General features: G+C 37.9%; 1 protein-coding gene across 5 annotated transcripts in view; it reads right to left on the bottom strand.

Moving 5' to 3' along the window:
- erbin (erbb2 interacting protein) overlaps nt 1-14,002 on the bottom strand; it is a 130,159-nt gene that overhangs the window by 41,337 nt on the left and 74,820 nt on the right. For all 5 annotated transcript variants that reach the window (XM_088629299.1, XM_088629301.1, XM_088629297.1 and 2 more), the window contains 6 exons: nt 13,231-13,309; nt 10,458-10,547; nt 8,477-8,533; nt 2,970-3,033; nt 1,862-1,936; nt 540-684 (listed from right to left, as the gene is read on the bottom strand). In XM_088629299.1, the coding sequence (XP_088485425.1) occupies nt 540-684; nt 1,862-1,936; nt 2,970-3,033; nt 8,477-8,533; nt 10,458-10,547; nt 13,231-13,309 (510 nt within the window). The remainder of the gene's footprint in view (nt 1-539; nt 685-1,861; nt 1,937-2,969; nt 3,034-8,476; nt 8,534-10,457; nt 10,548-13,230; nt 13,310-14,002) is intronic.

The raw sequence follows: 14,002 nt of genomic DNA, 5'->3' as shown, positions 1-14,002 counted from the left end.
AAAACTGGACTTATTTAAAGAAAAAAAGCGGAGAATATTATAGAATAAAACACATCATGGGACTTTGGTTCCTCTCTTGCTGCGTTAAGAATAGCTTCAGGCTATGAGAAAGGTAATGTGAAAGACTATAACTACACCCACTCTGACCACATTACACAATAGACACCCAGACAGAAATTCCCCCACTACTAAACTTCCCGAAAGCAAATTCACTCATGATCACCAGAGTCCTTGACTTTAAGACAGCAAGAACAAGAGGATTCAGTCCTTAACAGCCTGCAGGTCAGTCTAGGCTCCACTAAAGAAGCCTTTAGAGAATCAAAGTATTTTCATAGATTAAAGAGATACGACCATCATGTTTCATTGAGTGGTCCTTTTACTAGCATGGGCAGTGTGTTACACTAAACACATCCATTCTGATTTTTGAACTCACAGAATCCCAAAGCTGCCTGGAAAGCGAGAGGAACCCACACACAAACCACTTTTATAATGCTTCATAAAGATTGAAAAAGGACAGTCGTTGGTAAAAGTGTACTAACCAATTGACCCAGGAAGTTGGGCCAACGCGTTGTTTGAGAGAAGCAAGTCCTGCAGGTTTTCACAACCAGCTATCCGATCGTCAATCATCTCAATGTTGTTCTTGGACACATCTAGGTAGGTCAGCTGCTTTAATGACCCAATTAACTAAAGGGAGAAACAGAACGAATTTGGGATAAATTGCTATGTAAAAGCAGAAGAAAGAGGTAAGATATAAGCAATCCGTCAGATCTGTTACAGGACAACCAACAGGCATCACATGTGGAATTAACTCTATTCTGTGGAAGTACAATTTCCAGTTTCTGCTTTTACATGTAAAAAGAATAAGCACAGCCAAGAGAGAACAATCCAGGAACTATTTATGCACCGGCAGATTAAAAGCCCACAAAATAATCTTCCCACTTCAAATAAATGAAAGCCCCACACAGATTTCAAATGCATTCCGGTCATGCAGTAATAACCGTTGGTTAAACATCTACAGGCTTCACCCTGTGCGCTGTAGCGAAGCTAAATCAAAACATGGAGTGAAAGCGAGAGAAAATGGTTTCAATACAGTAGATCAGGAAGAAAAAAAGTGGCAAAATGCTCTCTCTCAAAACTAGAAAAAAGTATTTGCAAAACTGTGCAAGCAGTAGCAAGCCCCCTTTCAAAGATCACAGTGGTATGTTTAAAATCACAGGATTTCTTTGATACCGTCTCAATTTGATTAATTCACTCTAATTTCAGCATGACTTTCCTGTTTTGATTACATTTCTGTCCTCTATAAATTTCTTTGTAAACTCATTTTGACCTTTTTTAAGCAATGAGAGTTTCAATGAACAAATAATTGCGCTGCCGCAAAGATAAAAGAGCTACCTGTTGGCATGCTTTGCCACCCTTTTCCCAAGATATGGGCCATATTTTGGAATAATTTAATCACATTTATAAACCTGAAGTTAAAATTTTCAAAACATTTAGAATTCAAAGTAACAGTCCACTAATAAGTCTAATATCTTACAGAAGGAATAACTTAGAAATAAGAAATTAAATATATACAATCTTTAGCATTTGGAAAAATATACTTTACAGTGCTTCTGATTAAGAATACTTCACATATCTGTAAATTATTTCCAAATATTACATAGATCAGCACAAAGACATTTAACCCATAATAATCTAGTATTATTTAGCATGCCTAAAAGAAGAAAGGATTGTACAGTATAAGCAAACTAACATTAAAACATACATTTAAAATATTTTGCACCCACATAGGTTTTAGGCAAGATTAAAGCAGTGTCACTTCAGAAACATGCTGACGATTACTGAAAGCAAAATTTACACATACCCCTGGTAGAAATGTCAGTCTGTTCCCATCAATCCAAAACTCCTTTAACCCTGTGAGCTGTTCCAAAACTTCAGGCTGAGCAGAAAAGAGACGATAACACAAAATATTCTCATATACTTCCAGACAAAATACATAAATACATCAAATAAAATACATTTGAGTTTAAACACAAACCATCAAAAATTTGTGAATACCAATTATTAATACTCAATTGCACACAATTAACACAAACTATCATTTTCGCCCATGGCGAGACCAGCGGTTTGCAACAACATGGGGACCATACAGTACATAAATGACAAAGTTCATAATTTTGTGTTTAATTTGAAATTTGAAAAATTTTGTCAAACGGTCAATTTATTTTGTTACTGAGATTTAATAACCGGTCTTAGAAACTGGGACTGCAGTTCCCTTTTAAGATTAGGCTCTCTGGTATCTCCTGTATCCACATGGGCAGGAGGACTTGAAGTCATGCTGCTCTGACACAGGAGAGACAGAAGAGCAAAAGTTTCCCTCACTGGTCTCTCTGAAGCAAGTTGAAAGACTCACTCCTGTACCAAGAGAACCCTAGCCAGCTAATACCCATCCTACACCATGGAGGGACCATGTCACAGACAATTAAAATTCCCAGGCTCAGACTAGCCAAAACTAGGCCACAAAACTCATCCCAGCACCCGTGCTAGCTGAGCCATCTCCAGCTCCACAAACTTTCACAACCCCCCAAACTAACAAAACAATTTAAGAACCAGCTAGAAATACCATCCTTAAGTCTTCATCTCAACCTTTAAAAAAGCAAAAGTATTTTTTAACATTTTGGACCAGTGCTTAAAGCAGTCCCTTCTGATCTACTACTGGCAAGCCTGCATTGAAATCAAACTCTGCATTAATGGCTCATATTGTACAAAATCACACGTCCTGCAGAGTTTTTCTGAACTGACAATGCGATGAAAAGCAATGTCTCCCAGAGCACAGACTTTTATTGTGAAAAACGTACAGAGCATAGACTGAACACAGCATGTTGTTATCTAGTTTCCCACTGATGAAAAGGGAATAAGATAATGTGGCCTGATCTGATCCCCAATTTCCTCCCATTGCTGCAGATACTCACCACTTCTGTGAACTCATTGCTTCCCAGGTCCAGGCGCTCCAGCTGGGTCAGTTTATGGATGCTTCTGCAAGGAGAGAGGAACTTGGTAGCTTTGCACAGCATTTCATCAACAGACAGAGTCCAGGGTTATAAAAAACCTCACACAAGGTCCTCCAAATCAAGACAACATTTTGAAAGAGATGAAGCCAGCACACATTTTTAATAAGTGACCATACCCTTATGATTCTACATTAGAGCTCTCAAGACCTGAGCCCTTCAAAAGCCTCAAACCCAGTCCATGACTGATGTAGAGGTTCCATTCCTGAGGTCTCGTTCAAGATATTTCTAAATTAAACATTTCACTTGATGAAATAACATTTTATAATCCTCTAATTAGAATAAACACCAAAATAGAGCACACACTTAAAAATATATGGTAAATAAAATGACACATAAGAGACACAGAATTGAGAAAGAGACGATAATCAGTAGAAACATGAGCAAGAACAAAGCAAAACAGAGTCCTGGTGGATTCTGGTGGATTCTGCTGGACAGCTCATTACGCTTCCTCCATGCTATATATCTGCACAAGGAACTTGCTGCACGACTTGCTATGTACTGTACTTATATGAAGTATACTGTACTTCCCACAACTCAAAAACTTAATCATGGAATCTATGAGATACATAAAGTCTTTCTTTACTTTGATCTTGCAAGACCTACAGGGGAGTGTATATTAAAAGGCAGCTGTTAGGAGCACACCAATTACCAAACTGATATGAATGCTGCCAGGGTCTTTCCTGGACAGTTCAGTAGCAGCTAACATCCGAGAACAAGCTAAAAACTCACCAGGTGTTGGCGCAGGGTACAAGCTGGCAGCCGTGCATCAATTACACTGAAAACTCTTCAATGGTAGGTTTACCTTAAAAAGGAGGTGTTCTGGGGCCACTAATGAGAGCACATTTAAATCTATAATCTAGGCATCACAGGTTCAATCCTGCCCTAAGTTACAAGGCAACTGAGACCGGGATTCCCCAACAGGTACCACAACAATACTGGAGCCGCCAGTATAGGGCTGTGTAGCCCTGTGTTGTGTGAAAAATCAACTGGCTTGAGGTGGGGTGCACTGGAGGAGGCTGCCATCACTTCCTCGGTCATTCTGCCTGTGAGCAGTCACAGGGCCCGTAGCCATAGCTGTATAGCATAAATATGTGGTGTAAAATCTTGGTTTTGGTATAAGGTTATAGGCATTCATATAAAGGAAAACCGAGCTTTTATTGGCCAGTTATTAGAGTTTATTGGGGACAAAAATAAAGAAAAAGATAAGAAGAAAATAGAGGACGCAGCCCATTAGTAAGTTCTGCCTTCAACCGTGTACCCCAAGACACTTCTCCCTCAGTCAGAGATCAACTAAAACTTCTCTCATACTAGACAAATTAGTAAAAATGTCCCTGAATAAGAACATAAAATACTGCTAAGCTAAATACGTTCGATTAAATGTCTCACACTGGCGATTCTAAAAAGGTTTCTTATAAAGCTCTTCACTAAAATGTATTTCAATATCTTTAAAAAAAACCTTTCCAGATAATTTCCATTCTTCTTGCATTAAACACAAAGCACCCAATTCCATTCAGTTCCAGTCAATGAAGTAATTAATCAGTTTCAATTGAACAGTAACTTCTAATTAATTAGGTTTGAATTAGAGCTGTCAAGCGATTAAAACAATTGAAATTAAACTGGAGATTTAAAAACGCAATCTCCCAATTGCATATTTCATACTTTATGTAGAATACAGTAATTACTTCCTCTTAATGAGTGTGAGTCAACCCTACCACAAGCAAGAGTAGGGAAAGTAATTGTGCATTACAGCACTTAAATTTTACCTTTTATGTATAAAAAATATTCACGCACAGAAAAAAAAACACCATTGGCTCTCTTTACACATAAGAGAGTACTGTTGCCAAATGCCGGTAAGATTTCACCCAATGAAAAATGGGTGTGACCTTTCAAGCATGGTCAGATCAACACAAGACACATGTCAGCAGTTCTTATTTTATACTTCAACTCCATCACTAAGCTCCTATACTAAGACCAAACTCACTGACTGATGAAACGGAGCTGTCACACAAAGCTGTTTCATTATTTCAAAGCTAATTTCTGTTCCTGCTACTGAACATTTCACCCAAGGTGAACTTCAACAAAACACCTTCAGACATCTGCAGCAACCTGCCCACTCTATTTAGAGAAGCACAATATTTCTACATTAAAATGCTGAAATGAAGCTGTAAAAAACATCCTGTGTCTCCATCTTATTTGGTACAATTTGGTGTTAAATTGCATTACAGCATGTACTGTAACAACAGTTTTGCTGACAAATCAATCAGCCTGAATGTCTAAAACATTATCTGTCCAGCACAGCATTTATCTTTCCTCTCCAAGAGGAGAGGTTTTTATTTTTTCAATCACTTGGCTGATTGCAAACACAATAGTCTGGATTAGCATAATACATTTCTGGCCATATATTAACTTGACATATTGTTGACCAAAGAAAAGCCTGAATTAAAAAACAGTAAAATAAAACCCTGTAGTACATATTGATTTACAATGCACACACCATAAGCACAAAACCCACAGCAGATACCATTCACGCAGATCTTTAGTTGTGTATAATGACCTTTCACTTTACCTCAATACCGATTTGCAGGCTTTCTTATCATCATCACATTAACAATACACCAGCACCTTCTCTCAATTCCAAAATTAGCATGTGACCCAAGGTCACAAGAGCACTCAGGACTGTGTTTTAAATCTCCAGTTATTGACAATCTGTCACAACACAGTACTGAAGCCGTATCTTTGACTGCTTGAGCTCAGACAATAAGGTGTAAATATTGTGCAATTAAAATCTCAGCCTTCAAGAGTAATATAAATAGTTGTTAGTTCATATGGAATGCCTTGTTCTGGCTAACCCTCATGCTCTCTAATTATGACTGGAGTTTATTTTAAAATGCACACAATCAAACTGGGATTGACAAGAATGCACAACAGTCTAGGGGCTCAATATGAAACATTAATTAAAAAAATACTTTTGGGATGCATTCATTGGGGAATGGGGAGAACATACTGTTTGGAAAAAGATAAAAATAGTATGCTGCATGTACTCTTTCTATCCAGTTAAAACAGGACTTCAGGATTAGAATCCTTTATTACCGTTGTGTGAAACATGAAAAAACAACTGAGTTCAGGTCAGATGGCAGACAAACAAGATTGACTTCAAAACTTAAAACCAGCTTGAAGGTATTAAGATCCATGCAGTCAATCAGTGAAGGAATACTGTAGAATCAAGTAAGCAAAGAACCACAGAAAGTCTAAATCTAATGTGTTATAAAACCTGTCAAGAGAAAGCCGCAGGAGACATGACTGAGTAACTATACAAACTATGGAACTACACAGCATGCAGTCAAATTGTCACAGATGTCCAAATAATACCAACCAACCTTGTTTTTAAGAACATAAGGCACACAGAAGTTTTATCAACTTCTTAACTGCACTCTAAACTGCAACACCAATGTTATCAATAATAACTTTAAAATTCTTTTGCATCCCTCATATTTCTCAACTGTACTACCTATTTAATGATAGTTTTGATAGCTGTATTTTACTGTTAAAAATAATGTGAATAACAGAATAACTTAGTGAAAATCTGGACTAATTTAAAAATTGTTTACAACTCGTTTTTTGTTGTCTTTTCTTTCAAGTCACCCACTTAATTCTGTAAAATTAAACGAAAATAATTACTTCCCTCTTATGACATCTGTTGATCAGTTTATTATAATTGCAGTTTGAAACACTGAACTTCCTATTTACACTATTAATAATCTCTAATACACACTACATTCCATAGCATACTAAAGACCAAAGTTCTCAAGGTTGAAAGAGGCAAGTTAATGCTTTGGTGGAGCAGCTTTTGCTACTTATTTAGAAAATAGACTTCACACCATAACACCATCATTTCAAGCAATATAAGAAGAACCTTTCATTTCTATATTTAATGCCAAACAGTCTTGCATCATTATTTGAAACAAAGAACAATAACAGCTTTTATTTTAAAGATGATCAGAACAGAAGATCTCCATTATAAAGGGTCATGAGTTTTAAACATCATCTACTGTATGAAGACCTGGTTAATTAAGCTGCTGCTTTGGCTTTTGTGACCGTCAGGTCAGAAGAGCTCTTTTCGTCTCTGGGCAGTTACTAACCTATGTTAGACCCTTGGCTTACTTAGCTTTTCAAAGAGTAAGGGCATATTCCTCTTAAACTTGCAACTGGTGTCAGTGAGATTTTGTATGAAAGAAATATCAATTTCCAGAGAAAAGGGAAGCTACAGACCATTTTCAACCTCCCACTTTGAGTCATGGCAACTGACAAACTAGCACTTAGTCATATTCATGGGGAAAGCCATCTTGACTTTCTCATTTCACATTTTTTACCTTCTCTGTGGCTGGAGGAATCTGAATGAAGTACCTTGCTTGAGGAGACAACAGAAATGTCCCTCCCAGAGATACAAACCCACAACTTTCCAGTCAGGAGTCCAGACTCCTAAACACCAGCCATTCACACCAGCCATTCACACGGTAATTGAGTATAAAGAGTATAAATCTCAAGCAAAACTCTAAGCTTGATCTCTTGTTACATCTCTGTTCTTTTAACAAAAACCACACTCAAACATTTGTAACATACTCCTTAGGTCAGAGTTTTCATTGAGAAGTAGAATGCAGAGGTGCTGGCACATGACTGTGTGGCATCTTTCTTGATTTCAGGCACTATCGTGTACAGAATGAATCCTCTACAAGGTAAATGCTGCTTTTTACAGGTTGGGTCACTCAAAAGTTAATTTTTAATCATTCCACATAATCACAAAATTTGGACCTGTTAGCCTTGAGCACGTGGTTATAACATTAGTGAATTTTGCGCACGAGCTTTTTCGATTTGTTAAAGCACCTGGAGATGCTTTGGTATGCAGGACACTACATGCACAACACAATTGCAATAGGCATTTTTGTACAAATCTTATACAGAACATGAAAGAACGCCTTGAACACATTCAATAGTTAAGAGTTTGAAAACAGACAAATTTAGCACTTCAGACAACTCATGAAGTTGTAATGAAGCAACTCATTGCACCTGGGTAGTTTAAGCAAGAACCACTGACTCCTACCAGGTTGTCCAAATCACACTGCAGGGACAGTGTGTCTACAGGTTTCCTGACCTCGGCAAATCAGTCCAAACAAACTGATTTAGGTCATTAAGAGTTCAGCTAGAATAAAAATGTTACAGAGACACTCCAAGGAGATGGATCACACTGATTCATATAATAAGAGAAAGAATAAAAAATATTCTGCAAGCTGGCTGTGGCCAGTAAAAATAACAAAAGTAGCATCTATAGAAAGCATAGCTTAAAACGTTAAAACAAATAATCCTTTTTCCAAACCAGTTCAGTATGATGACTCAAGAAGCGGTCTACTTACTTTGGTAATATCTTTAACTGGTTCTCTCTTAATTCCAGAATCTGCAGTTTGGTCAATCTGGAAAATCAAGCACAACAAAACTGAGCTACAAAAGTGAGCCCCTGAATGTCAATAATCAGAATGACTTAGTAGCACATCAGAACACAGCTTAAATAATTACAGTATGACAAAATTAATTCACTCTACTGTAAGCTAGGTGACATTTCTACAAAACTATTTTCTAGAAATATGTAAAATAATTGAGGGTAACAGACAGAAGCAGAAAAAGATTAAAAAGATGGGCATAGTAACAATAAAATAAAATGTTGTTGGTAGTATTGGTCAAGTTGGTATTATAATTACAGTGTTGAAAATCCAAGATCTTTATCTAAATTAAACATCATGTTGGAAAATATTAGTGAGCCTTTATCAGCTAATACTGCTTTAAGAGTCACCATAAACACAGACATAAATACACAGATACAAAGGTTAACCTTTGCACAAAAATATTAATTTGTTCTATTTAGCCAGTAGACTTTATACATACAGCAACCGCAAAACAATATAACCTCACATTTTGAAACAATATTCTAACTTTATTAAAACTGCATGCATGCTGAATAAATGCTCAGGATTTCAAATAGTTCTCAAGTTCACTGTTAAAAGATATATTCCTTCTCAAATAGTACAGATCAGACACTCTTCAATGCATTTGTGCTCTTATCCTTGGAATGAGATTGGCGTGTGCTTTTTAAAAACACCACAGTGAAAAGACTGCAACTGGTTCAGAACCCAACTGAGATCAAAGCCTTGATGTTAAAGAGCAGCTGAGAGCACTTTATCATACCGCAAACATTCTTGAAACTGAAATGCCACTGACATTATGTACTAACTGTTCAGCATTTACTTTCCTTATAAAATACAATTAATCAGTTATAGGTTTTATAGAAATAATTTTCTACCAGTAAGTTTGTAAATGAAAAATGTGCTCAAATTCTAAAGCTTTCTCCTAAATGAATAGTCTACATAGAACGTTTAAAGAAAGATGGAAGCTAATGAGTTTATACTAGCAGTTAAGCATTTAAATTGACTTATCCGAGCTAAAGAAAATTAATAATGTATTTTCTTTGAAGTACATGAAGGGTAGCTTTTAAGACCCACAGCTCTCCCATGGTTAGGTACAGGAGAATAAGTGCAGAGGTACAGGGATAAAAATAGCATATTTTCTGTGCATTGGTAAGTTAGAATGTGATTTTTAAGCCCCCTAACAGAAAATGTAAATGGTGTGTTGCTGAATCAGAGGTAATCAGAAAAAGTTATATTTTTAAATAAAACATTACTACTATCTTGTGTCCTTAAATGCAGTATAAGGGACAGAAATATACCTGTGTATTCAATAGCTGCTTTCTGTCCAAAGAGGTGAAAAGTGAAACACACTCATCTTAGTTACAGAGTTACAGTTAGCATTTAGTATTAGTAACTTAGTATTAATTATTCTTAGTCTGTCAGCATTCATGACTTACAGATTAAAAACAGCAATATATATATAGATATACACTGCCTGCATTGTGAACTTTCTAATATTATACTATAGAACTTGCCACACCACATTTTTTTTACAAAACAATACATTCTCAAAATATTTGTATATACAAGGTTTCTACAGTCATGAGGCTGTAAACGTGCAACAAAAAAAACTCTTCCATGTGACTGCCATTTTAATCACCTGTAATACTGTGGTCCATATGCAGGAAGTATATTTTTAATACCACTGCCGGTTCGGATTTCCTTCCTGGCGCTTGCAGTAACAGAGACACAGGCCACAAAACAGCAACAGAGGACGCAGGGCTACAGCTCGCACAGGATGCCCAAGAAGCAACACACCCCAGCCACTGCCATTAACTGTACTTTCCACAGCAAGAGATATTTTATTACACTGGTCTGAGAACAGAATTTGCTGCCATTCTTCTGCTGCCAACTGTGGAACAAATATCGCCCTTACCTGCCAAAACTTGCTGGTAAAAATTCCAAAAAGGCATCATTCAGATATAGCTGAGTTAAACTTAGGAGCTGAGTAAATCCTTCCGGAAGCCTATTCAGAGGAAGGGGAGAAAAGGAATGCATAAGGTTGAAGAACTGATTGACTTACAGGGTACAGGATACAGGGTAGTCAGCAGGTATAAATACACCCCAAGCACTGTGTGATGAATATTGCTTTAACCAACTGACATTTAAATGGTTTCACAAATGAATTGCAAGAAAAAAAGTCCAAATCTGTAAACGGTGCTCTTCAGCATTTTAGAAACCCCTTATTTCAGTGATTGCCCATCACACTGTTGCTCAAACACACCATGTGTCTGGTCTTTTTCTAGCAAGGTGATTCTTCCTTCTCAGGCACAAGACGATGGGATAAAGCACTGTCAGATAGTATATTCAATGAAGAGCAAACGGCACCTAGGAGGTGCCTGAGGAATTCATGAAAACAGATTAAATGTTAAGTTGTTCGTTCAGTTTGATTCAAAAACAGAATTTGCATTGACAAGAGAAGGCTGGGTATGAAGGAATTAAACTGGACAGGTCATCTTAAACATTTCTCCTCTTAAATTGGTTCAATTTAACACACATTATAATACTATTTTATTAAAACAACTGAACTCAAATGTTTGGATTTTTCTGTATGATTTTATCTGTACCAAATGTCATGACAAAAAAGCTTCCACTAGCAAAAGAAACCATACATGACAATGCTTTCCGTTTTTCTAATTTTAACCCATATTACTGGTATGTTTCTAGACCTCGATCAATTCAAAGAAATGTCACTGCAAATTAAACGGCACCCCTGTCATTTGCGCACCTTGAGCTTAGACAAGAGCAGGCGATCAAATCAGCTACTACAGCAGTTATGCCCAACTCCTGCACCCACATGACATCAACACCTCATTAACCAAACAGAATCAAAATCTTGGGAACAGCATTCCAAGTGAGATGTGCCCAAACTAAGACTTTCCAAATGTTTTTAATATATTTTTTTTATTCATAAGCCGATTTGTTTTCTGCAAATCATTGTAATCCATCCATTTTCTAACTGCTTCATCCAATTCAAGGTCACGGAGGGGATGAAGCCTATCTCAGCAGGGTGGGATACACCCTGGACAGGAAGTTAGTCTATCACAGGGCACACACAGACATGGACACACACACACACACTCATACCACGGCCAATCTTCCCAGAAGCCAATTAACCCCCAGAAGCCGGAAAACCAGAGCACCCAGAGGAAACCCACACGAACATGGGGAGAACATACAAACATCATGCAGACAGCACCCCAGGAACTGAACCCATAGCCCCAGAGCTGTGAGGCAGCAATGGTAACAACTGTGTCACTCTTTAACTAAACCGTTAAATGTTCATGTTCATACACCTGAGTGGCTCTGAAGGCAATTGTGCTCACACTGGGGTCACACTTGAATCCTTCAAGCCTGGATGTCTGAAACTGGTTAGCTGTGACCCAACCAGCTACACACAACTGACTTGAGCGCAAGCCAGGGCAGGGTGGGATAAACCTCCTCTTGCCTCCTGGGCACACCTGAATTTTCCCCAATCGGTGCTGAACCTCCGGTACGGGGCAGCACTGCCTGTGGCGTGTGAAAGGACGAGCGGCTTGTAGGTGGGCGGGAGGGAGATGTCTGCCTGCTCCTCCTTGCTGTTTCCTGTCTGCGAAGGCAGGGGGACTGGGATTGTCGCCGAAGCCCAAGACACGGAAAAACACTCAGCCCATCCAAATCAAGTGTGTGTAAAAAAACAGCCCTTGATTGAAAACGAAAGGTTCTACACCTATATGTAACAGTTCAACAATAAGAGCTTCCCAATTAAAAATTAGAACTCATTATGATACCTTCAGTGGAGTGCAATTGTAGCGGAAGAGTGCAGCAAGGCCCTGGTACAAAGCCAGGGCTCGTCGGCTGCTCCATAAAGCTGCCTTGTAACCATAGAAAACTATCAGCCAAGGGGTCACTAAGAGCACCACTGTGCTAATTAAGTAGTTAGGCACAAGTCTGGACACACCTGCTAGTTATTATTCAGTGGTGCACAAAACTCTGGCCAACAGTTTTTATGAAAGACTGGATTTGATTAATTTGTTGGGGGGGGGGGGCGGGTAATTTCTTCTGATTATGTGTCTCACCTTTCAAAAAGGTCAACAGCAGCCTAGGGACATCACAGTGACAACTAAGTTAAGACTGTTTTCACACCTTATATGCCATTAATCAAATTGTAAAGGTTAACGTCAAAGTTGTGGATGGAGATATAGCACACCCATGAAGAGGACCTAACTGCATGTGCTGCACATCAATCTCCACACTGATTCATGCACTCTGAACACTCAGTCCCCTGTTAGTAACTAGCCTCTAACAAATTTAACAATACACAACAGCAGTGTTAAAATCATGTGTATGTCTATCAATATGGCTTCTTTTGCTAGGCAGTGTGAGCAAACCATTTTTAAAAAATCCCGGGACATTCGAAGTATAAGGCGGGTGCCACATACATATTAGATTGATTTCAGCCTCAGACAAAAACAAATACTTTAGTAGATATATGGCTGCCTCTTTCAAGACACTAATTTTGGCCCAGACATAAAGCCCAGATTAATTACTATAGAGATAATTTCTTGAGACAGAACATCTGCACAAGATGAGAGGCACACAAGTCAACCAAACAGGGGCTTGGGGAAGGTTATTCATGACAGAGGATCAAACAAACAGGGAGGCCTTACTTTGAAATGGGATTTACACTGGCTTCAACCATGGTTAACACCTTGCAGTTCTTGATGTTTTCTGGAAACTCCTGGATGCCTGAAAAAGAAAAACAGATTAAATGGATTTGCAGTTTCCTATACTTTATATTTTATAGTCATTAACTTGCACAAATGTAAGATCACCAATGTCAAACCCATTTCCAACCATTAGCCTCAATATAAACAGCAGGTCAGATTTAACATCTAACATAGTTTAGCCAGGTTAATAGTTTGTTATAACTGCATATGCAATAGGATAATTGACTAGCAGGCGATGCCCCCGTCTTTCAATATAACTTACTTAGTGGTTGCCAAGGTAACAAACACAGAAGAGGCTTTTTAATACAGTGCCTTGAAAAACTGTTCAGACCCCTGTTTTCAAATTTTGCTGCTTTTAAGCTTGCAGTCATGACACTTTGAAGTACCAATTGATATTTGTTATATATACAGAACAGCCTACTCCACACATTTATGTTGCATAAGTATTCAAACCCGTTGCTAACTAAGCCAAGTGGCAAAGTTGAAATTTATACAGTTGGACAAAATTACTTAAATGAGCAACTCAATTAGTTGATTAGTCTGTGTGCTGTAAGAGTGGTAGACATCATCTCAGAACAAATTTCCTATCTCTGTAAGATCCTTCAGTCAGGTAGTAAATGTCAAGCAGAGATTCAACCATGAAGACCAGGGAGCTTTCTAGAACAAAGTTCTAGAGAGTGTCAAAAGCAGGATATAAAAACATTTCAAAGAC

Source organism: Lepisosteus platostomus, chromosome 4 (genome assembly GCF_059453375.1).
Source record: "Lepisosteus platostomus isolate fLepPlt1 chromosome 4, fLepPlt1.hap1, whole genome shotgun sequence".
In the NCBI taxonomy this organism is placed as follows: Eukaryota; Metazoa; Chordata; class Actinopteri; order Semionotiformes; family Lepisosteidae; genus Lepisosteus; species Lepisosteus platostomus.
Note: the sequence above shows the minus strand (reverse complement) of the source record. Positions and strands in the feature narration are given on the sequence as shown.